Below are 25,687 nucleotides of genomic sequence, written 5' to 3'. Positions count from 1 at the left end.
GTGTTGCTGAGCAGACGACAGCAGCGCGGAGACGGCGCACGGCTGGAAAAAACCAATCAGGGCTGGGTTTGCACACGGCAACCAAGGCGCCACCTCTTCTCTCGGAGAGCAAACCCTGCTGTCGGGTATAAAAGGCTGGCCGCCGCACTCGCAGCACCAACGCCTACACTCGTCGCAGAAGACTAGCTCGGCACGGTGCAGAATTCGCTGAAGAGCCATGGACGGTCCTTGCAAGTGCGGAGGTGAGGCTGACGTTCCTTAACTACTCTTTCTTGCTTTACATAAGTCCACTTGTGCCCGTACGTTTCACGCTTACAAAACGTGAGAGCTATTTCTGGGCTTTTGTCCTTGTGTTAATATTTTCTTCACCGGGAGAGCGCTTTCATTCAGCGGCTAGTTGACTAGTGCGGCTGAAGCAATCTGGCTAAGTCCCTAATTCCCACATTTTTTTTATGAGAGCATATATTTTTCATATAACCTTTAAGTTCGAGGAATAAATTGCAACGGAGAAGAAAACCTGAACGAAAGTTGGAGCCGTGCGTTTTACAGCATTCCAGGTCTCATCCTTTGGTGCGGAATATGTACAGTTCGCATACGCTGCAACAATGGACTACTAAGCGAGTAAGATATGTCCTTAAAACTTTTAAACTGCACTGAACCATTTTAAATAGCCATTTTTCCAAATATAAGAACTGATGTGCTCAGTTCGTATCTAATGTCACTTCGAACGTCAAAAGTTTCACTTTGATAAGATTTTGGAGGGGATGTATTGGGATACAGCAAAGTGTTATTGTATCGCATGGTAGATTTGCGCAGTGGTGTTCTATTTTTAAATTGTACTGAGCGGAGTATTTGAGACCACGCCTGCCCCCCCCCCCCCCCCCGCCCCCCCCCGCCCCCCCCCCCCTAATGTTATCTCTCATTTTTGCATGCCGAGGGGTTTAACGCTAATGAAGGAATCGTTTGCTGAGGCTCACACATATACGTGCACAGGAAACCTGTAGGTCAATGAGAAAATGATCTTCGGCTTTATGCAGAAAACCAACACTCATTTAACCTAATATTTTTTTTTAACGGCAATGTTCAGCATATTAATTCAGGATAGACTCCTACTAGTCGAATGAAGCGCACTCGTGTAATTAACAGAGGCTAAAGGCGGCTACAATGATCACGGCTGCCAAAGAAAAATATTTGTTTTTCTTTGAACTACTATTTTAAATTTGCTCTTAGCACGCGTCGAACACTAGTGCCGAAGAAAGTAATAATTTATTCACGAGCATATGATATTGCGGATTTATTTATTCCACAAATATAAAAAAATTGATCAGCAAGCGCTGTATGTTAATAGTTAATAGTGATCTTGGGCAGTGAGTTGAAAGCTCAAATGAAAGAGCAAAGTACACTCTAGCTTGAATATCTTCAGGCCACAAGGTTTTCGTTTGAGGCGTATGGTGGGGCGTTTACAGCACTGCTGTGGTTCGAAAGGTTCTCACAGGTTAGGTCACGACATTTCCATCCCGTCCTGAGTTTGGTACTGCAGGTGGTACGTAACCGCCGAACCAGACGGCTGATGCAGAAAGTTTGTGTTCTGAAGAAAGTACGAAGGTTTTACTCTGTTTCACAGCAAAAAAAAGTGCTTGAAAATGCTTTCCAAGTCTTTACAAACGATTTTATGCCTTTTATAAGTTCATTACTGTCAGAAATACCCGCCGTGATTAAATGTATATTTATAAAAAAATATATTTAAGCATTGCTGTGAAAGGAGAAAAATTAAAGTTGCCACCACTTTCTTTTTCCGGATTCGTGTGTTCGAAGTGCCCTTTTTAGCAGAACCAGTGAACGGGCAAATTGGTAATAATTCTTGGCCAAACACTGCAGGCAACAAAACAGACACACAGAGGAAGGAAGAACACGGAAGCGCAGATGTAACTTATTCATTTCTGTATGTGTGTCTACTTTGTTGTGCGCGGTCTTTAACTATAGACACTGTTTAAAATAGGATAAGCGGGGACAGTGCCTTGCGTTCTGTCCATTTCGAGCAAAAAGGAGCATATTTGGCGGCGTTAATAAACACTTTCGAATGTCGTGAAATATCCTGGATTAATTTCGCCTCCAAGATGGGAATTTCCCGATATGTACTAACACTGCTTTCGCATTACGCCTCTATCAAAAAGCATTCAGTGTCTATATCAGGAAACGGAAACTCCAATTTCGTGCTCAAAAGATTAAGCCACTTGGGCGAATAAAAACAATTTAAAGTAGCTGATGTCAAAGTGGTTTGCAATAGCGACTGCAATTGTTAGAAGTTGTTTTTTTTAGAACAACGACGGGGAACTAAGCTTAATATTTCCAGGAATAGAAATACAAGATAATGCAAACAGAATAACTACCAGAGAGCTGCACCTCTGGCTTCTTCAGGACGAACAGGTGTCAGCGATTAGCTGGTGACATCAAGCACAGCTCATTGGACATTTCGTATACTTGACCGACGCGTCACACTAGATCGCTGGTGCTCCTCCTTGGAAGAACGACCCCACTGTATGTTCTTTTACTTCGCAGATCCCAACTGCCGATGCACGTCGTCCTGCCAGTGCGGCACGGGCAAGTGCGGCTGCGGAAAATGCAAGAAGTAGAGGAGGAATCCACAACGGTACGTGTGCATCTGGTAATAATGCGAACACCTTCGAAAAAGCACCAGCCATTCTGAAAACTGGGGCCAGTTCGGAAGGGGAAACTGGTTAGTGAAAGCCGATGATTAAATCCAGGAGGGGCGTACGCATCGCAGAGAAGCAAAAAAGCAGAAGGCCATATCGTACTACTACTAAGCTCACTCAGTTGTTAAGCTGACCGAGAATGTACACATCGGAATTGGAACTATTTGAGGATATTAGAAAAGATTCAAGTAGAGGCTCTGGGCGGGAACTTGAGACATAGTGCGTAATTCGTAATCAGCCATACTTTATCCCACTCACAGGGGATTCTCGAAACCATCATACATGCCATGGATACGCTAGAATAACGCACGAAAAGCAAAATTATTTACGTGTTTAAAACCCACCGACCCCTCATGGCTGCTGTTTTGAATTCTAACAAGGACATTGCGCGTCACAAGGGCGAATGAGAAATTTACAGGCGTAGAAGTGAGAACTAACTGAACTGTTACTTGCATCATTGGGCTAATCTTGTGCTGTCATTTAGTAATCTTATGTTTGGCATTGTGAGAAGTGAACACGTATTGAGTCGCTTGAGCGACTTTTTTTCTTTTCGAGGACATGTTAGCTTACGTTAGCTTGTGTTAGGAATTGTTATTTATATTTAAGCATATATATTTAGAGAGGACATAGTAGTAGCTACCTCTGAATAACAGGGACGAAAAGAGAGAAGATGACACAAGTGCTAGACGTCGTCACAGCTATTAGATTGATGAGGTTAACAGGAAGATTTGCGCATAAAGAAGGAAGGAAGGCAATGCCCACTCTACTAGAAAGTGAGGAATTTAAGGCAGAAAGCTGGGCTATTCGGCCTTCCGCCTGAAATGCCTTACTTTCTAGTACACTGGGCATTGTCTTCCTTCCATATTTATGTGTAAATTTTCCTGTTAACCTCATAAATCTAATCTCTGTGACGACGTCTAGCACTTGCGCCGCCTTCTCTCCTTTCGTCCCTATTATTTACAGCTACTCCTCGGCGTTTAAACAACAACTAGCCCAGCTTTCTACCTTAAGTGCCGTATATATTTCCTTGAAATTTTATGTGAAGCGTTGAGGCACCTGTGCTAAGCTGCTTTTTTTGTTTTAAAACTGTGTTCTTCATCCCAGTGCAACACTAGTATTCATGGGAGGAGAGGCCCGGTAAGGCATTGGGTCTCTTTGGCGTTCTTTCTGATGTGCGCTTATGTGCACTTTAAATACATCTGTGTTCGCTGTCCGAGCGATAGCTGCCGGAACAGATGTAACGTTAATTTCATGCTAAATTCTACGGCAATTACCGGGCGACCACCCCATGCCCGCTGTAGCAGCATTACGAGTGCACGCCGGCTGCCCGTGGGCATCTAAAGGCGTACTGCATCAGAAATGTCACCACAAAAATGGTGCCCAAGTTACGGCCATTTCTCCGACGTTTACTCGGCAAATTCCACAGATGTCACGGTCATATACGCGTTACGTTGTAGTTAAAGTGCTCCGCGGATTTTCTTTTTTCTTTTTCCGCGGCTGACTAGCTACGTTGGTGCCTTTTCGCTTTTCATCAGTAGGTGCGAAACGTATTTTGCGCACCATAATGTGCCTTCCACAGACCTCATGTGGCCGAAACATGCTGCCTCTCAGTATATGGCTGATGGTTGAACACCCACAACCACGAGCTCAATTTCTCGTCCTTTTTTCGATGACTCAATCTGGCTACTTTGCCACAGTGAGACCCGACATTGATTCCGGTGTCGGCGACTAGTATTTAGCGCTTGCGATTACCCTGATGCCACGGGTGGTTGGGCCGTGAATTGATCAGTCAGAAAATATGCCCATAAGTGTTCCTCGCCTTCAAACTTAAGGTGCGAATTATTATTAGCGTTTGTTATTTCAATTCATTCATGTTGATCTTGAATTCTGTGCGAACAATTACTGCAGAGAGTGTAAAAATATGGAGCTCAAAGCACAGTACGAAGATTCACATTGCGTGCAGCTTATTTAACGTGACAATATTGCCTTCGTGATTTTTGTCACAGATGACAAGCTGACAAGAAGACATCCCGGGAAGGAATGCGGTACACTTTGGCGGGCAAAGAGGGCCTACCGTCTGAAAAAACGATAACCAGCATCCGTTTTCACATGAGGAATTAATAAATAATCCACACGAAAGCCTTGTGTCCTCGTATTTTCCGTCCCGTCCCCAAACTTTACACCACGGAAGTCTGAAGTCAACAGGAAGGAGAAAGGAAAGGTGGGACGGCATCTTTAACATTTACAATATGTCTCTGTTGACGCTTTTATACTCCATCAGAGCATGACAAAGGCTTAACAGCGACAAAAAAGATTACTGCTCTATCAAAGTAAGTGGCTGTGTTTCGGGTGAACGAACCCTGCTATATAGACCCACTGAAAATAATGCCTTACCGGTGGTATACATGTAGTTAGAAATAATTACACTTCAACTTTTCGATCGTTCCTCTAGTGAAAATGTCAGAGAAAAGGCTTTAGCATGCTTAAGAAAGTCCCTAATTCTCACGTTTACCTGTTGCGTTGCGTTGTTGCGTTGGGTTAGTTGCGTTGTTGCGTTGGGTTAGTTGCGTTGTTCGTTGACATTGTTCGTTGCTTATATCACATTTATATGTTTGGCACAGCCGGTAGTAAAAGGTTTCTAAGGTCTGAAAACAATCTGATAACTGGGTTTAGCGGGGAAAAAGACTGAGCATTCAGTGTAACAAAGAGTTGGAAGGACAAGAGCACCTCTGTCTGCAATGCTCAACACAGCGGGAAAGAAGAAATATGACAGAAAAAGGGAGCCATTGAAGATGGTAGATCGTTATCCGTGATGTTTCATGGGGGAAAATTTTCTTTTTTTTCTGGAAGTTTTCAGTATATAATTCGACATGAAAGAAAAATAAAATCTTAATTTGTTTTCAGGAAGTCTTTAGAATTGGCTAATAAATGAGCGAGTTTTTTTTCGAAGAAAGATATTACAAAACAGCTTGATAAATTACAGCCTTCCTCACATGAAACTTGTCAATCAGGTGATGATCCGATCAGATCCGGCAAAATCGTCCATGTCTGCTGTGTTCTTTATAACCTGTGCCCTGCGACCGTTGCAACACTGAAGGAGAGCGGTTGCGCGGAGGCGGAGATTTTTTGACTGTGTGACATTTTGTAAGAGTGCAGGTCTCATGGTTCGGCAACTCTCACGAAATGACAATGTTGTTCAAAAATGACGGCTTTAATTTTTGTTTCTTTTCATAGCCACGAACATTTTTCTATGTTTTTCACAGAAATTATGAGTCTAGCTATTGGTGTTCAAATGTTACAGGCTAAATTGTTACTTGCACCAAGGTAAAATAAACAAAGAAAAAAACAAAGAAAAAAAGACGAGCTGCGACATGTGCAAAAAAAAAAAAGACGAGGGAAACGCTCAAGGAGAGCCTCCTTATAGCTAGAGCTATGGAACATTTGAACACTCTAAGAGATTGCTTTCTTGTGCACATATAGAGAGCAGCATATATAGAAATTGTAACTTAAGTATATTATTTTTCTCAGAATGAACTTTTGTTTTTTTCTGTGTTACGCCAACATGAATAATGTTACATTCTCCGAAAATTTTTCCTTGAAACTTTGCACGCTCATTTATCGCATGCCACGGCATGCAATGAACTCGGATTATTTATATCCACTACAATTTTTAACGTTGTGGCTTTTTATATTAATACCTGTGCTTTTGGAAAGTCAATTTTAGCGTATGTTTTCAGTTTTTTTTTTGCGATAAGTCCTGCCAAATTCATCACGGAGTCTTTGTTCTTGTCTACAGCACAGCTAATAGGCAGACCTGCATAAAAACAAAATCATGACAATGTGCCTTTAATTATTAGTATATATCACTATTGGTGTAAGAGGAAAATTCAGCACTTTTATAAGGAAGACTTTATGATTAAAAATATTTTAAAATGTTTTTCCGAACTTTTATACCTACTAATGGTATTAGCATGGTATGCGTAACAATCGAAAGCAGTAAGAGAAATTTCATTCCACGAAATAAATATTTTCACCCTCAAGAGTGGTGTCATACGTTAAGGAAGCTCCGAACATCGCTGTGCATAGCGCCATGTTCAACCTTGCTGCAGTAAAATGAGTACAGTGCAATGCGCTACTGGATGCATAGTACATAGTAGCTTTTGTAAAAACGGAAGTAAAACCGAAAGCGTGCGTAAAAGGGTAGCAAGCAAAGATTCACGCTATCTTTAAAGTATAACGTATTGTACCTAAATAATGACAGTAATCACATGTCTCCTGCGTTTTGAACCCACCAGATCAGATTATATAATTTTGTTCTAAAATCATATTTAACGAAATTTAACATGCATTGTAAAGTGCGGTTATATTGTACCTTAATGGTCTGGGCAGAGTGGGTGAGGGAACAAACGCGGATTAATGACATCCTAGTCGAAATCAAGATGTAGAAATGGGCTTGGGCAGGGAATGTACTGCGAAAGAAAGATAACCGTTGGTCCTTAAGGGCAACGGAGAGGATTCCAAGAGAAGGCAAGCGTAGCAAGGGGTGGCAGAAGCTTAGTTGGGCGGATGAGATTAGGAAGTTTGGAGGCATAAGGTGTGCGCAGCTGGCAAATGACACGGTTAATTGGAGAGTCATGGCAGAGGCCTTTGCCCTGCATTGTGTGTAGTCAGGCTGATGATGATGATGGTCACTGAGTAAGAAATGTTCATTACTGAAGATGGCCGTGCACTGCAGTACCTGTGTTGCTTTTTTATTGCGCGTGCATCCGTTGCCTCCCTCAGCGGAATGCTACTGTACGATCTTTACATGACGCTGTTACGCGTTCTCTGAGAGCCACCGTCAGATGAAACTCGGCAGCTGAATGCACCAAGTGTTGCAGAGAACACGAAGCAGGTTCAATAATCAGTGCGTCCCAGTGTTTGCGATGCACATGCAACAATCATGTTTTTACCAGAATCGGTGCTATATGAAAGCCTCATGCTAATGTATCGATGGGTTTGGACACATCACGGGTACCGCAATTCTTGAGAGTATTTGAAGTCGTATGGTGAGAAAGAAAGTGAGCAATGAGACAAAAATCCAGGTGTGGTCGTTTTATTTGCCTAACCATGCTGCGACCTTCAAAATGAGAAGAGAGCTCTGGCCCACTGAGAGTGACTGCTTAGAATTAGTGTCAGGTTTGACTGTTTGCCTTGATATGCAGCTACCTTGAAAAGATAGAGCCATTTGTTTGGTTATGATTTTCTCACTTCCTAACGCTCAGAAACAACGGCTGCTATGTGTGTTACAACTATTCCTGTATTTACATTGATAATAAGGTGCACAATAAAACAATAATATGAAGAAGACGTCCCTGGCTGATTGAATGCGAATAATATTGTGCGCTTAAGAAACAAGCTGTGGTGGAACACGAAAACAGTGCTGACTAATGTGGTTTGTTTCGGTGTACTAAATGAATACACATTGCACCTACGGCTCTAGGTACAACTATTGTGCTACAAGAGGTAAGTGTGAATGAGTAAACTTGAATAGAAAATGGCTGACACAAAAGTCTGTTTAGAAGAGCATGAGCCTGCGAAAATATTATTAAGCTGATGGTGAATTCTAATCTCGTGTGCGAATCCTGGGGAGGTGCTGATTCTGCTAATGTGAAGCCAGAGTTATCGATGCGCACTCTGCACACACTTTTCATCGCAAAATGACTTACCATGCATATCTGTATAAAGGCCAGCCTGGCGAGCTACCATGACCCTTAATGTAAGTCTACCAAGTTCAAGCCACCTACCTTCGTCTCTGCGCTGATCACGAATGCAGCGTCGTCTGCGGTGACGCTTTTCTCAGGGTGTCAATGCATTAGCAATATGCCATAAGCGGGTGGCTAATACCATGTTCTAACCTTAAGTTTTCCTTTTTTCCATTTTCTTAACTTAGGCTGTTCGCCTATAAGACCGGTCAACCAATCTGGAAGTAAATACGATAATCATGTTTAAACTGACACTAGCCTGAGCTGTAAAATTTACCTACGAGATACAAGTCCATGGCAGTTATTTAGTGGTTCGTTTGTTTTGCTTCCATTAAAGAGCGCAATTGTGACTGAATAAAGTTTGACACTCGACTTCTGGGAGCTCTTCCTTTTAGGCTAACACGTAACCTTGTGTGTAGATGGCGGCCAACTGTTCTCCTTGGTCGCTCAAACTTGAAGTTTTAAGTGGAGAGTAGAAAACAGAATCTAAACACGCACAGCAAGTAGTATTTGGCAGATATATGCGCTTCGGCCTTCATTGCTATTCCTATGAACAGCAAAGGTTAATGTAAAGTACAATATAATAACGCGGGAAAAAAAGCAGGGTTTTCAAAACTAGTACCGGAAAAAAGTGCCAAACACAAGAAATACTGTGTTTAAGCAAGGATACTTTTTGGTTACGGCATTGAGCATCACTGCTTGCGGTTACTTGGTGCAATAGGCTGCAAACGCGGTGTCCAAATGCATTCGAATAACTGCAAGCAAAGAGCCCTTACACATGCGCAAACAACACACACTAACAGCACACACACACAGGACGAGGGAGGCAAGAGGTACGACAACTGATTAGACTGACATAGCCATATATGCCCATCATGCACGACTGCTTGTCATACATATTGACGAGACATCCTGTTTGTGAAGGACAGAGGTGAATGCGTGCTGCCTTCCTGCGTTCGCTTCCAGTGAGGAACACTTGACTTTGAGCATGTCTGGAAGCCAGGTTCTTGTTTGGTCCCTCTTAGTTTCCGAAATACCAGTGCTTCCCGTGAACGCTTCCATTGCCTCAGTATGCAGAGAATGGCCAGAGGGTAAAATAAAAATCAGGAGTCGGTTTCAATGAATTGCGAATGTGTACTCAAGGTACCAGAAAGGGGCATAGAGAGCACATGATTGGTTTTAACCATTTTTGCTGACTTCATAGATATGTCTACAGCATGTGCGCTACCACTAAGACCACCGTCACGCAGATCGCGGCAGTTACGTAGTCTACTGAGAATTTCTTCTCCAGTCTGTATATTTTGGTCTCTACTCTTTGTCTTTCGATATTGACAAACTCTTTTACCTGAAAGACGGAAGAGAAACCGCACTGCTAAAGCGGATTACCTTTTCTTACATCTTCCCTTTAGATACTTCTAATTCCCTTTAGATACATTTATTAGGAATATTTTCAAACACAATTTCAAAAACACAGATGTATAACAGTCATATGCCTGGCTTTCTTAACCGTGAGTGTAGACAGGCTTAAAGCGAGATTCTTACAAATCTCAGAGAAGAACTCCAGAGGGTTTATTTTGAAGCTAACAGAATAATAAAAGAAGAAATTTGCAGGCTTTGTTCAAGCTAAGTTCATGCTCGCGCACTTCAAGGTCATTGAAATTGCCAAGCGCCTTGTCGATTTAGCAGCCTTTTTTATTAACACCTAAAAAATTGACTACGCTTACGCTATGCTGCGTGAGCCGCGGAACTGAGAAAGTTGATCCCTCAGTGTTTCCTGTTTCACTTTTTTAACGGTGCCTCTTTCATGGCGCCGACAACGACCCCCTATGACGGTTTTTCTACGACACAGGGCACTTAACGTTATCGCGTTAAAAATTGCACTTTCTGACAGCCAAAGCATGGGGTGCATTAATTTTGTCAGCGCGTCCATAACTAGAGTTAGTACTTCTACATTGACGCGAAGATATATAGCGTCAAAGAGGCATTTAGAACTATTTGGAGGCGTGTTTTGACCGGGGACAACGTGATCACGGTTCGCGTAAATTCTTCCCCAAGGACTTCAGCTCTCGGCCAACGACGGAAAGGAAAAAAAATATTATCAGTACAAATTTTGGCTCGATACGGATGCAACACTTCGGTACCAAGTTACATTTAAGAGCAGTAATTTTTTTTCCTTTCTTTGCAGGCTTTTTTTTCCCCAATCCACTTGGATTACTGAAAAATCCCGCGAATTATTAATCCCTACGAAAAGTCTGTCGCGATTGCAGAGCACGTGTTAAGTAATACCTCGAGACTCGGCTGCTTCTCTCTTTTGCGAGTGAGAACAATAAACAAGCTAGCCTTCGGTACCGACTCTACGCCCGTCGCTTGCAGAGATTCGCAGACAGTTGCTGATAGAGGAAAAATGACGCTTTACGGCCACCCACACTTCTCTGAAACGGTTACAATCGACGCACTCATCTCGCGATTTCTAGACTGATATACTGCGAAACGGAACAGTCGGTCGCTACCAGAGGTGTTGCTGCCTTCAGCCGCCACGGTTGTTATTCTGGGCACGTGCATCCATGCCTTTACGTGCTTGCACAACCTGCCCGCAAAATGCCTTTTTGCATCCGCTTTTCTGAGCAGGGATCAAGGGCGCCGGCACTCGCCAACCGGTTCGTCTTATCGCCGTTTGTCGGCGATAAACGAGAGCGATGCACGCGTAAGAAAAAAAAATCAGTTTTCTAGTTTTGAGGAAACACGGAGGAGCCGTGTGGCGGTGCTTTCTTCTGCATGCGGCCCAAAACAAGGAAGTCGCACTTCAAATGCAACAAGGGGAGGCTTCGCGCTTTCCTGTCTTAAAAGAGTTTTAAAATAATGTGCAAAAACCGATTGTACGTGCACACCTGTCAGGAAGGGAAACATCGAGCTATTTAAGCGATAAACTGAGTAGTGGCATTTGTGCCATTGTGTGGTTATTGATTCCTTCAGCGCCTGGTCTTAGTACATTATTACGCAATCTATTCTATCTGTTATATTAAATGATTTAACATGATAACATGGATGTTATAAGGATTGAACAATAAATATACTCGTCCACAGAAGATAATTCATGTAATAACTGGGCACCTTCATAAAAGAGGGGAAGTAATGAGAAGAAAAAGGCGAGAAATCCCACAGAACGTCCAAAAACGTTTTGAGCTGTTTCAGTGCAGTGGCGCCCATTAAGAAGCGACGGAAAGCGCTATTTCGGTGTTTCGCTCATACATAATGATGATGATGAAGTTCTATGACGCAAGAGAGCTTCGACGAAAGGGCCCTATGGCACAAGGTATTTTAGGTTACCCAAGCAGGGGTCCAAGAATCATTTCCCTGGCATTGCACCCCGCATAAGCACCAGGCCGGGGGAAAGCTTGCACCCATTGTATCTGCGATGGGCACCCGGCGGCACAGGGGGTCGAACCCTGCATCTCCTGCATACGAAGCGGATGCTCGAACCACTAGGCAACCGCTGCGGTTATACCCAGAGATAAGCAAAGCAGAAACGTAGAAAATACGTAAATATTGTTGTTCGTGCGTAAGCAGGGCAAATGCTAAACGAACGGTCCAAGCGAGGCGACGTCACCTGGTTGCCGTAAGCGTTACCCGCAGGGGCAGAATTTATAGCTAAAGATTAAATGATGTTTAAGCAGTTTGCATTAATTAAACGTCGATATTCACGGGTGACGACGTCTCTGAAAGCCGTATACTCAACAGATTCGACAAAATAAGGTAAGCTTGCTGAGGCTGGCTTGCTAGATGTTTACTCTGTAACCATGCCAGCTTTCTTTCATCCAGCCAAAAACAGCATTCAGGGAAACCAACAGTCGGGGACAGTTAAATTGATGATGGTCAGAAGGTCCCACGCCGTGTCAGGAGTGACACCAGGCAAAGTTTCGAGGCAAAATCTTGCTTTCAAGGTGTTCACTTCACACCACATATGCCACGCATAACTTGAAGCGAAGATCATTCGCGTTGTTTCTTAAAGCATCATAACCAAAGAATGCGATATTGGACCTCAGAGGACAAGGTGGTCTGCAAAAAAAAAAAAAAACAATGATTTGGCTAGTGGAGCTCGTACACATAGAAAACCGCGTAGGACCAAAATCCTCACACTAAGAGATGCCGTACTGAGCAGGGACAGAACGGGCGTATTTTTCGGCGTATTTTTCAACTGCACAGTTTGGAAACTGCTGAGCGGACACTCGTTTTTCGAAAGAGAAAAAAATGCAGTTAGTTTGAATATTAACTGCTTGTGTAGGTGCTATTACGACATGCGAAAAATTAGGCTTACGAAAAGTTTGGAAAGGTGCAAGAATACTTGTGCTTTTAGATGAATATCTTCCCGACTTATGCTGTTTCAATCAGAGTTTTTTCCGTTTCTTTCTTGTAATCCCGCACTTGCTTCGGAAACTTGTCAGCCACTTCACTTATATTTATTCTTTTTGTACACAGCAGGTTTTCGTTTTGGATGTGGTGGTAGATCGTGTGCATATATGCATCGAAGTCAACGATAAATAACTTTTAGTTTCATCTCCTGCTTAAGCTTGCCTGTATCCGCCCGTTCCTGTCCGGCTACGCTACCTTTCGTTACATAACAGAACAAAGATAGAGTGGAAGAGGGGTGAGGCTTCACATGAAGTAACCCTACCTTAGATAGCTCGAATTATTTTCTTTCCTTACGGTTCGTGCGTTCAACCTTAGATAGGTTTTTGGCTATGCAACTCAGAGCCTACGTCCATCAGCGCTGTCAATGTGATACTAAAGCCCCTCAATGAAGCAAAAGTAACGCAAAGCTTTGAACTCGCCGGCTTCCCTCCTCTCCTAGCACCCCACCAGATAATCGAGCCTCCCATTGGCCGAGGTGCCGTGGTCACGTGTTAGCGCGCTTTTTGCTCCGCGGCAGACGCTGGCGCCATTGCCGGGGGGTAGGAGTCGCGCTTTGTTTTTTTTTCTGCGCAACAGTTTTGGCGGGAAGTGTCTTTCCATCTTTGACGGCGTCTGCGCGTTGCGGCGATGCCGAGCTTCTGTTGCGCGTATGGATGCAACAACCGAGCAGGCAGTGGGAAAATACTTTTTGTAATTCCGTCCGGAAAAAAGCAAAGCGGCTCGCCGAAAGGTTTGAATGCACAGTATCGACCGGGCGAACTTCGATTATGTGCTGGAGTGGCCGTTCTTCAGTTCACAGTCGTGTTTTTTTTTTTAGGGTGATTTGGTGCAAAGCGCGAGCGACTGCAGTCTTCCTTCGCAGTAAATGTTGTTTGGCATAGTTGTAGATGGACTCGTTTGCTCGTAGGCTACGAAAGCTGTGCTTCTTGTTGTCGTATGCCCACAGTGCCAGCTCTGATAGATTCTGCAGGTGCAGCTTTGATGTTGCACGCATTTCGTGGCGTGTCGACGCGGTTGCAGTCCGATTCGTTCGCAAGCTCGACTCGAAAGTTACGCTTCATATTGTTTGAGCCCCCATGTTTACGTTGCTCGCGGTTGGAGGTCTAGCTTTCATCTTGCGCATTGCTGCAGGATTTTTTGTCGCAGTTGGAATCCTTCACTTACGAACCCCATAATAAAGAGGCGGTTCTCGCTGTTTGATACCCTCTGTACATGCTGCTCGCAATATAGGTCTAGCTTTTATGTTGCGCGCATTTCTTGCCGTATTTGTGTCGTCGCAGATGGACTCCTTCGCTCACGAATTCGGTAGTAAAAGGGAGGTTCTTGCCTTTTGTGCCTACGCTGTTCATGCTGCTCGCGGTGCAGGTTTATCTTTCATGTTTGGTGCATCGCTGGACGTATTTGTTTTGTTTCAGTTAGACTCCGTCGCTCACGAACTCGACGACCAAAGGGGTGGTTATCGCTGTTGAAGCCCCCGCTGTGCATGCTGCTCGCGATTCCTGAAGGAACCAACGTGTTTGCTTCAGAGGGAACAGTAAATTCGAGTTTTGATTTTTCAGCATTTGAGTTTTTTTCTGTTGCACGCTACTTCGACCGAAAGCGATTAACTGCGGCAGTCCAGGCTACTGCGCGTTAGGCATGAAGGTTACGAGAGGGGACGCAATGTTCTCTTACTAGCCATTATTGCATATGCTGACCCAAGATGATAATCAGCTAAACAAGCAGCATACGAATGGCTCATGCGGCGCTGTAGTTGCTCACGAAACAGCGTTTATATGCCTTTTTTGGTTGCTGTTAATCAACCCAAACTATTAACCCTGCATCAAAATTCTGATCACAACCGTGTTACAGTGCGCTAGTATAGGGCTTCGTATTCGACTATTTAAAAACAAACATTACATGGCTGCCATCAGTCGGATATTTTTAACGGTAGCCGGCGAGGTGTCCTATGTTAACTCCGAAATAATGTCCAAGCTTTCCTGCGCTAAATTAATTGAAATTCAGACGAGTAATCACCTACTCACTGAATAGCACAGCCCGTTGCACGACCGAACACGCCTTTGAGAGAATATATTATAGGAGCATTAAACCGCCATCAGTTCAAATGAACCCTAGGCTGCACATCTAGTCGCAGGTCGGTCCACTTCCTCTTTGCGGTGTTAAATTTTTAACAAAATTGGGCAAAAGACGCCGGTTGAAAAACACGACTCCGAGACATTCACTATAGTGCCGCGAGCTCGCTCGCTCACTCCACTTCCACCGTGTGCACCGCGATCAAAGCGATCGCAGTACGAAAATTTCTTATAAAGCAGTGCAACGTGGATCGGGGCAATTATTTGGGTAATTTGTGTACCTGCCATGCCATGCTGTCGAATAAGAGGCAGAAAATGCAACAACAAATTCATTCGGGCGCGCGGTCCGCTGCGCGCCAAAGCGCGAGCGTTGGGAACCCAACGCGCTGAGTATATTCACTATAGTGGCGCGAACTCGGTCGCGCAAGCCACTTCCAACGTATGCTCCGCAATCAAAGCGATCGCAGGGCAGTGAGTGAGTGAATAAACTTTATTGCTCTAATAAAAGAGTCTTGCTGCTTGCTCGAAGATTGCCGATGTCTTCCAGACTGAGCGTGGTTGGCGCCCCTAGTCCGAGGCACCACTGTCCCTGGCCATCCGGCATGCGTGGCTCACTAGGTCTCTTTGGACCTTGAGCTGGCTGCTGGTTAGCCGGTCCTCCCACTGCTCCAAATTTGGCTCTTTGTTACCTCGGAAAGCTACATTGGTATGCATTCCCATGTGATATGATACAGCGTGGGGGTTGCCCCGCACCACGGACATGTATCCCTATACTGTTCCAGATACATCTTATGTAGAATGTGAAGGTTGTGGAAGGCTCCTGTTTGGAGTCTTCTCCAGCATGTCGCTTCATATTGTGTTAGCAGAGGATGTGGCTGGGGATATTTGCATCTTCTGCCTTTGATGAGGTTGAAGATAGCTGCGTACGCGAGCTCTACCGTTATCTCCGGGCCGTCTGAGGCGTTTTACGCACCAGCTTGGATAATAAGCTCGCGAGCTAGCTTGTCCACCTTCAGATTGCCTTCGACACCGGCGTGTCCTGGTACCCAGTAGATCCCATGTTGGTTCGCTGCGTTTTCAATAGAATCTTTAGTGCTTTCTTGTTGATTCTTCCTACCATGTAGCGTCTGCACGCTTCTTGGGAATCTGTTATGATTGTGAGAGATTTGTTGGTGCGATAACCCTCGGCTGCCTCTAGAGCTACGGCGATCTCCTCTGCCTCAGTTATCGTCCCATCTCTCGTGGATGCGACGCTGATGAGGCCACCCTCCTTTGTTGTGACAACCGATAACGTTTTCTTGATGCTTTGGCTGCGAGTCCACGGGTACGGATTGGCGTCAGTGTAGACTACCTGATCTGGTGTGGCCGTCTTCGCCTCTACATATTCAGCCTTTACCTGTCTTCTGGCTGCGTGTAGATTTGGATCCATATTGCTGGGTATAGGGCTAAACTTGTAGGTTCGACGTATTTCGTCTGGGATGTTTTCCGACCTATCCTCTATGTCCAGGACCCCCTTATAGTTCAGCCGCCTTAGGAGGGCCCTCCCTGTTGCCGAGTTCCTTAGGCTTTGTATCTTTGACACGACTTGTGCCCTGCTTAACTCGTCGAACGTGTTGTGCAGCCCCAGTTCTGCGAGCTTGTCGTTCGACGTGTTTCTGGGTAAGCCCAAAGCTGTCTTGTAGGCTCCTTTGATTAGGACCTCTGCCTGATTTTCTTCACTTTTCAGCATGCTGTGATATGGAAGTGAGTAAGTTATTTTGCTGATGACAAGGCTGTTCACCAGCTTTAGCGTGTCGTCTTCCTTCATGCCGTATCTTCTGGATGATACTCTGGTTATCATACGGCAAACTTGTTCCGTTGACTTTTTAAGGAAGCCAATCGTGTGGTTGCATTTGCCGTTGCTCTGTAGCCACATGCCTAAAACTCGAATGATCTCTCTTTCCGGGATGATCTTGCCCTCGAGCTTTATCTCTATTCTTGCATGCCATCATGTTATTTCGACCGAAGCCAAGACAAAAAACGCAACACAAAATTCATTCGGCGCGCCAAAAGGCGAGCGTTGGGAGCGTCTGCTAGCATCACCCTGCCTAGATGCCGCCACCGTCGGCGCCTGAGAGGAGCCGAGAGGTGGAGCGCCGGCATAGGAGGAGGAGGAGGAGGAAGGAGATGCCGTTACTTGTCTATTTCGGCGTTTTATGTCATACAGATTAGCTGCGCTACCTATCGGTGTTTGAGGCAAACACATCCTGTTACCGGCGACAAGTCCACCAGATGGCGCGTGTCTATTTCGCTACATAATGGTACATATTTGATATATTTGAGTCAGCTTTGTATTTTTATTTCCGTGCGAGGAAGGGGGATGGGAGGGGGGCTGGTCTTTCTCAGCTTTGTGTTAAGCTGCTGCTGTTGTCACCATCCAACCTACTTTTCCTAAAAAGCTTTATTTCCTATCTCTATGATAAACTGAGGTTTCATTGGATCACATCAACCAGAATTTTGAGCGGAATGAAATCCCCTGAACAAATTCATTAAGTTATGAATAACAATCGTTCTATCAGTTTTTTACACGATGAGATTAAGCACCTCAATATCCTTAGAAATTTCTTTTTTGCTGTCTCCGAGCGAAGTTTGAAACCATTTTACGATTAGAAGCAGCGCTTGTGCGCTTTTGAGCAGACCTCGGAGTCTCTGAAGAACGCTGCTTGCACTTTGTCTGGAGCTTTCTGCAAGATATAGAGTAGTGCCGAAGCACATTTCTTCAAGCAAGAGAGCATTACGAACACTGACTAATATTCAGAAAGTGCTCGTTGTGTTCTTCCTTCACCGTCGCCTCGTGTGTTGCCTTGAAGTTCATTTGTCTTGATGCCCGCGATCTACAGATATCGAAGGCTACTTACTTGGGAGTCGTACCAGAGTAAAAAAAAAAAAAAAGATTTATTACAAGCTATCTATTTGTCTACTGTGGAGGGAGAGACCTTCCAGACGACGTTCGTCTACTCGTAAGACTAATACCTCCTTACATCTCACCATTATGTACTCTTCAATCCGTAAGCTTTATCAGCCTCTTTGTAAACAACAAAGGGGAAAAGAGGGCTCGTTATGACATACGTATGAATGTTTCGATTACTGTATGTTTCCTTCATACATTTTATATATTATAGCATGAAACGTCAGGAACAATTTTATGCCCATTGATTTCTTTATTCTTTATTTGCTCAGAGTACGTATACCACCAGAACACACTTTTGTACGGGGTTAAGTACAGGGAGGTCGCGCAATGGCAAAACGTTCGCCATAACGCACATGAATACATGAGTTAACAACGACCAAATAATGAAATCAAAATTACTGCATAACCTACAAAGATTACAATAACTTGTAGATAAATCAAATCGAAATACATAGTATAAACAGCGCACACAGTAGTATAGGCTTAAAATTTATCTTTCTTCTTCTTTAAATTCTGTACCTTATATGCTGTGTGTAAATGAAACGAGTTTACTGCAAATTACGCAGCACTTTGACGACCAGCACAGACAGTCAGGCCTTTGCCTTTAAAACATATACAGGGCCGACACCATCTTGAATACAATCGAACGCTGCGCAGGCAAATGGATCATACAATGAAACTGATATAAAGAGGAAGAATATCAAAGGTACCGGAGAAAATGCACATGCAAATAGTCATCCTGTATTCATAAATAAGAAACGCTCATGGAAACACTTGCTACAAAACTATCTAGGAAGCTGTCAATGAAATAGCCACCATCATTAAAGAGTGCTGTGTACTTTGTGCACTAACAGAACTGTGCGTCTCAGCATGTCGATCTCTGAAGAGAGAGCAGGGCAGGGCACATAACTTACAGCATACTCTTCAGTGATGGACAATAAAAACTCGGTTGAAAAAATGACGCAATAGACCCAAAGAGAAAACGCGTTTTCGTTTTGAGGTAGCGACTAGTAGTATGGATTATTTTTCTATAATACTTGAGTATTATTCTGAAGTACTTGTCTGAAGTTCTGCAGTACTTTTCTGTAATAACTACAATTTCTGTTGTTACTACAAGTTCACACCCCAAAATTGTATAAAAATTTGTCAAGACAGAAAATTTTCTGTTGTGTTTTTCGACTCTGAAGAAAGTGTTGTAGGGTAGTACCACTTCTACAAAAATATTCGATAACGTGATTGCCTTCCGCGCTCCGGCTTAACATATTTTGGCCTGTGCAAGCTCGGTAATGCGCCCCAGCTGACGTCACTTCATGTCGCAAGTGCCACGTGGCCTTCTTTATGCCGCCTGCACGGCAACACTGTGTTGCTAGCTGATGCTCGCTGCTGCAGTGCTGAATAGAGAGTTAACGTAAAGTGACACGTGTGGCTTGGAGTGACGTCAACTTCTGGGCGTTGCAGAGTGCGCTCAAAAGATGCATGACACTTGAATGTAGCCGCGTAGGCCAAAATTTGTTTAGCCACCATGCCAAAGCAATCTGGTTTTCGAAATTATAAGGGAAATTCCTAATGATGGCCACCTACGAATGTCAATTTTTTGCTTTTTTTGTGTCTTCCCCACCTGCGATCATCCCTGCAGGCGCTGCAGGTATCTGAAATAAATAACTATCAACCAGATGCCTCGCTGTATTTCAAATGTTAAATTAGAACTAAGTAAATCAGCATACTGGTGAACAAGATTCACATCTTATCGGAATCCGCCAACACTGTTACTATTATGCAGCAGCCGCAATCTTCATACCACAAAAAACCTATGGCAATATCTGTGGTATTGTTGTGTAGATTATAAACAATACGTTTGTGCTTAAATAGTTTAATTAACGTTTGTTCGCATAGTTTCAATTCAGGCTCCAGTCGTGCGGAAACAGTCGTGCGGAAACAAGCAGCTCGCCTCGGCTCCGCGACCGATTTAACTGAGCGCGGCTTCTGTGCCGCAGTTGATGTAACGACTGTACAGCGAAAGCAGCGGTCGCCATTCGTACAAACATCGTCGTCACACTCTTGCTAAATGCGGTGGCAGCCGTTGGGGTGTCTCTAGTGCGTGAGAGTTAAAACTCCCGTGCTGGAAAAATCTGTTCGACCATCGGGAGCCTCGGTTGGCAGGTGAGAAATCTCCCTCTGCACTTAGCAGAGGAAAGACGAAGAGGAGATGTGAGGGAACGGGTGGCAGGGGGAAAAGTGGAGAGGGGATCTTCCTTGAGGGGCGATGAAGGAGTGAAAGTGGGAAAGAGAAGACAAAGAAGGGGAGGGAGGCAACGGGTGGTTGGTGGGGTAGGGTGTACGGGAGTACAGCGTGTTCCACTGATTCCTATACTGGAGTGGGAGAGTGTAGATGGGGTACGGCGTGTCACGTGGTGATTGATGGGCTGGATCACACCACCAGTTTGTACGGCGGCAGCGGCGTCTCCGTTCGGGGTGAACACTAATTCTAGCGCGTACTATGCAGCATCAGTAGCATTGATCGTTCATAATTCTTAGAATGCATAAGTGCTTGCTTTTTACGCAACGTTTATAAAGACTTTCTTTGGCTTTTTGGCACATAAATGACATATTAGATGTCAATTTTAACGTCATAGCGCTAAGCTCGTGTCGCAGAATCGCAGAAATTCCGGCATTGCCTTCGTTCACCGTGAGCGAAAAATGCACGAAAAATCTCCAGATAAGCAACCCAGGAGGCAGGTGAGCACCTAGATCACGTGACCTGACAGGGGCATAACCACCAGCCCACCGCATTGTCAGCAAAGTGGCCACCGTGGCAGGTGGCAGTTCAATAATTGGTCGCTCGGCGAGAGCAACCTGGGTCGCACAAGGCCTACCGGTGGCAGCGCTTGCCATCGCAGGGCAGTGGCGCATTCCTTAACCGCTGCACCCCTGCGCCAGGAGTGGTATCAGGACTCCCAGGCATCTATGAATGCAAAGTAGATAATGACCAATTTATGCTATCGCGTCATACCCTTATGGCGGAGCTTACGTGTCCCTTCAAGATTTTTTTTTTGCCACAAATGTACATTAGATTTCGTCTGTGTAGTCGTGGTGACACCCTCCTCATTGTTTTTGCGTGCACAAGCTTACCTTGGAGCCTAAGGCAAACGACGGGCGCTTATGACGTTGTTACTTATGTAAGTCTTCAAAAACAGGGCTCCGTCAGAAAAATTCGCTCTTAAATGAGGCATGCGTCATGAAAAGATTGCACAGCAAAGTCATCACTGCCTCCCGGCAGGCTTCGTCTGGCTAAATTGTAACAGCTTGTTACCAAATGTGTTACCAGTAAGAAGCGCGTCATCAATAAGGCTGTGGCTTTTTCGCGAGCACACAAATGATAAGCGCAGCGAAACATCTTAAAGGATTTATCACCAAAGTATACTCAATCACTTTCTACGACAAACATACAGCATCAATAGACAGATGCCGGAGCCTCCTTGCATGAACAGAGGCCCTAGTGTGATCTTTTTCGGTATGAATCTGTGGATTTCCCGGCATTACAGATATACACGCTTCGAGAAGCCTGACTACTGAAACACCGAAATATTCAGCCGTGTAACGGCCGCTAGTGTTTCTTGAGCTAAGACCGTTACCGGCATTCTCCACGCGATGGTTGCGCACGAAGCAGTCAACATCACTTTCTCGTTTTCCTGAAGTTTGTGCAGGCGCACACGCAGAGACAAGAAGGGGTTATGACGACAAATGGACAGGAAACAAAGCACGTTGTCCTGAAGAAGCAACACCGGTGTCGTTCCTGATCTGCAGGCTTGCAGGCGCACGGCGACGGTGTTAATGGCTTCCCAGTGAAAAATTAGTACATATATACACCCTGCACAAACATAGCGGAAGGTGCGTAAGCGCAACTTTGCCCTTGGCAAAGTTCTAAGCTTTCCTTGCCAGGGCCGGCGCTGTAGTGACGCTTTTGGTGGCCTGCCTTGCGAGCGTGGACATGACGGGACGCTGCGCTGGAGACACGACCTTGGCCGCCTGATCTGTGGGGCGCTGTGCCGGAGACCCGACCTTGGCCGTAAGGTCGGCGGGTGAAAGCGATTCCGCTGGAGCTCGCGCCTTGCGGATGAAGTCGATGAAGACCTCCTCGAGGGCCGTGCTGGACACATTCACGTATTCGAGCTGGAACTGCCGGTGCAGCTGGTTGACGCGCGCGAATAGGACACTCCACTGAAGCATCTCGCTCATGGTGAACCGGAAGAGGCCCTGCGTGAGTGGCATGTTCAGAAAAAAACGCGAATAGAAGTTAGTGTCAGGAGAAGGTGTAATAAACCAAAGAAATTTCAACGCCAAAAGCTAACATATCTTTAGGAACTTAGGCAGGACCTATACACTCTGAATACAAATTACTCGACAAGGCAGTAAAAAAGACTAAGCCGCCCTCTAGCGTACTCCTTAATAGAGGGAAGATATGCTGTCCTTGCCCTGGAGTGCATTTGCAACAATTAGATTACCGAATACTTATAACTGGCAGCGGAAAGATTCTCTCTTGAAAACATGCGAAGTTCTCTCAGTTACGGAGATTTTAACCGAAGATGTGATCTCCTATAATTGTTAACCTAAAGACCTCCGCTTGCCGTGTTTAAAAGTCTTTATTTGTTTCAAAACTGCTTCGTTTATTTATTTATTTATTTATTTATTTATTTATTTATTTATTTACACTATGATTTTGAGGCAGAAATATGCTTCCGTTGGCTACAGTAAGCATTCCGTATATTTAGTGAAAGAAATATACCCCGTAACTTGGGCGGAATACCCTGCCAATAAAAGGCAGTGGGCTAGAAGAACGCTTACCCCATTTTTACTCCCTTATAAGGTAATCCACGTTGCAGTCTAAACACCACTCCGACACATTTCTGAACCTTTCTTTGCCGACAAGGTAGAGGGAAAAAGTTATATTTTTGTTTTTCACCTGCAAATTTTCTTTCTCGACTTCCATTTGCGTATGAACTATCTGGGAGTTGAGATAACCCTTTTAACTTGGCAGAAATAAATATTTTCCACCAGAAGACGAGATTTGTTGCGAAAACATATTTGCTGATATACTTTTTCAGCGGCATCTATTGCCTTCGGCGATAATGTGTGTTCGCTTTGGACATAAGGAATTTATGGCATGAACAGGTTTTCCTAACAGTTTGAATACGGCCAATACTTAATAGGAAAGCCGTTTGTTTTGATGACTACTCGACCGGGAGGTGGCATGATACCGACAAGGCTGTCTATGAGCGTTTCGTCCATGTATCCCCATTATTACAGCAGCTGGTCGCATTTCTCTTCTACTCTTCAAGACATGCTCAACTGAAGATCTGAAGACTGGCTCGAGCGCTCCAAAGTCCACCATAATCTTCGTGAACAAAATTTTCACAACTTTAGATGAGTGCTCCAGGCGATCGTCGTGCTGCACTACAGGCCGCTGCCAAAATTCTTGGGCGCGCTGGGAAGCAACACCTTGTCAATAGTTGCCCTTGGAAACTACTTTCGACATGGCGCTTTGAATTAGGTGAAACCGAGCAACTTCCCGAGTGGAGAAAGAACCCCATGCCGCTACAATCTCGCCGGAATTTTTTAAATCGGGAAACTGATAACGAGCACAATATTTTGTACCTCTCGGACTGAACGCATAATGGATACCAACGCTCGCAGGGAAGGAGAACTTCGATTCGTCTGCGCAAATAATTTTTTTTCCGTGCGTCAACTGTACGACTCAAGTGTTCCTTTAGCACATAATCCTTGAATCCCGATTCTTTTTACTGATCCGCTGCTTTTTGCCTGGCCACCTAGATTGTAGCCCAGCATAGCTCAGACGGCATTTTACATTTCAAGGAGTTTCTTTTTTTGCTAGAACTGCATGCAAGGGTGAAATTTCTGGAAATGACGAGAGAACAATGGAGGGTTTCCTTGGATCGCGCAAACATTGTCGCCTTCGTAAACTTGTCGGCTAGATCTAGGGCGTTCCGATGAAGACCGAATAATCACGTCTGCTTTGAATCTGTATTCCCTAAACCTCCCCTTCAACGGCACTGATAATGACTCCATGGAAAGCTGGTGCTTTTCATCCGAGCCATATGCACAACACTGGTAAAGATTCGTGAAATTCGCGCTCTACTGTCACCCATGCTAAATATGCGTTACTAAATACCGGGCGTTTCACCTCAGATGTTCTGCTGTCTTTAAAAGTGTTTTTTTTAATTAATAATAATAATTGGTTTTTGGTGGAAAGGAAGTGGCGCAGTATCTGTCTCATATATCGTTGGACACCTGAACCGCGCCGTAAGGAAAGGGATGAAGGAGGGAGTGAAAGAAGTGAGGAACACGACCGCTTTTTTGGTATAACTTTGTCGGTGGTTTAGCGCATCATAATACAGATAAGGTATGCTAACTAGTGCGCCGCTTAGCTAATACCGAATAGTTAACTCTTTACTATTTCTGCTACTTTCCTCACCTATTGAGAGGCATGCGGCTCACCGTAAGCAATATGTATATCAGATTTACAGTTTTGAAAACGCAGTTAGCCTTGGCGCTGTGGCTCAACAAATTTGAAATATTTCGACGTGATACGTGCGTTGGAGGGGTTGCTTTGCCTGCAAACTGTTAGAAAGCTCACGCATGCATTTTGACGTAATTTAGGCAAAATTTGTTGGGCCACAACGCCAACGGTAACTGCGTTTTTTACGTTACTATGATTAATATTATAAAATCTGGCATAGATATTACTCGTGCGGTAGACTACACGCCTCTCAAAAAATAAAGAGGCTAACACTAATATTTCAAGAGATAAATGTTAAATATCAGTTAACCAGCAGACTACTTAGCGCGCCTTAGCTGTATTCTGATGCGCTACGCCGGTGACAATTCTATGCCGAAAAAGGCGCTTTTCTAACTCAAAAAGCTAATGTTTAAAAATTGCAGGACTTCTTCGGTGAGATACCCGGCTTAGCTACGCTATATTTCGGTAAAAAATGAGTGATGCTGCGCTATAACATGCGACCCCTGGGTCCACCTGCGCGCCTCACTTGTTCGACATCGGAAGTCGGTGAGACCAATAAGCGCGTACCGGGTGTACGTCGGTGAGCACGATGCCCGGGAATAGCGTCGCCACGGTGCCCTCCAGTGCGGCGGCGATTCGCGATTCCTTGGCGACGCACTTGACCTGCAGGGTGAAGCCGCGGCCGAATCGGGCCAGCAGCTGGGGGACGGTGCCCAGGCACTGCAGCAGGCCGGACACCAGGATTCCCACGCGGCTGCAGTTCGCCTCGCACACGTCCATGCTGCTCGAAAGGGGGCGTGAATGTCGGTAACGTTACGTGGCATCGCTCCTGGTTACAAATTATACCTTTGGCTTTTCGTTCTCAGCAGAAATTTTCGCGAACTCATATTTTACATGGAAAACACAAAGCTTACTTGGATATAAACAAATACTGCCCATGGGCTTATAAGAGCAAACCATTTTCATGGCGGCATTCTCTCTATAGCGAAAGGAGTAAGAAGGGCGTACAATTTCTTTTAATGAACTGCCTTTTATAAAAGGTAGTGCGCTGCGCTGGAGGACAACTTACTCCCTTTTTACCCCTACATAAGTCAATTCATGTCTAGAGTGCAGGCAAGATGATAGAGCACTACTGCTAAGTAGGCGAGCGCGCGAGTATGGGAAGGTGAAGGGCTTAAGTCGTAAACGAAGAAAGAATGAACACAAGCATGACAGTACACTTTGTCACGCTGCAACGGACTCTCGTCTAAACATCAGTGAAT

The 25,687-nt window shown here is 44.7% G+C and overlaps 1 protein-coding gene and 1 long non-coding RNA gene across 2 annotated transcripts; one reads left to right on the top strand and one right to left on the bottom strand.

Moving 5' to 3' along the window:
* The first annotated feature begins 83 nt into the window (after positions 1–83).
* On the top strand, positions 84–4,853 carry LOC144121748 (uncharacterized). Its single transcript, XR_013312680.1, has 3 exons — positions 84–242; positions 2,560–2,650; positions 4,721–4,853. It is a non-coding gene; the product is annotated as an uncharacterized LOC144121748 (long non-coding RNA).
* Positions 4,854–21,357: 16,504 nt separating this feature from the next.
* On the bottom strand, positions 21,358–25,247 carry LOC144118970 (ATP-binding cassette sub-family A member 17-like). The gene is made up of 2 exons (XM_077651730.1): positions 24,993–25,247; positions 21,358–22,144 (listed from the first exon to the last, which is right to left on the bottom strand). The coding sequence occupies exons 1-2, from the start codon at positions 25,203–25,205 to the stop codon at positions 21,812–21,814; spliced, it is 546 nt and encodes a 181-aa protein (XP_077507856.1). The 5' UTR covers positions 25,206–25,247; the 3' UTR covers positions 21,358–21,811.
* Between the last annotated feature and the right edge of the window lie 440 nt (positions 25,248–25,687).

This window comes from Amblyomma americanum, chromosome 2 (assembly GCF_052857255.1).
Source record: "Amblyomma americanum isolate KBUSLIRL-KWMA chromosome 2, ASM5285725v1, whole genome shotgun sequence".
Classification (NCBI taxonomy): Eukaryota; Metazoa; Arthropoda; class Arachnida; order Ixodida; family Ixodidae; genus Amblyomma; species Amblyomma americanum.
This window is presented reverse-complemented; position numbering and strand designations above follow the sequence as displayed.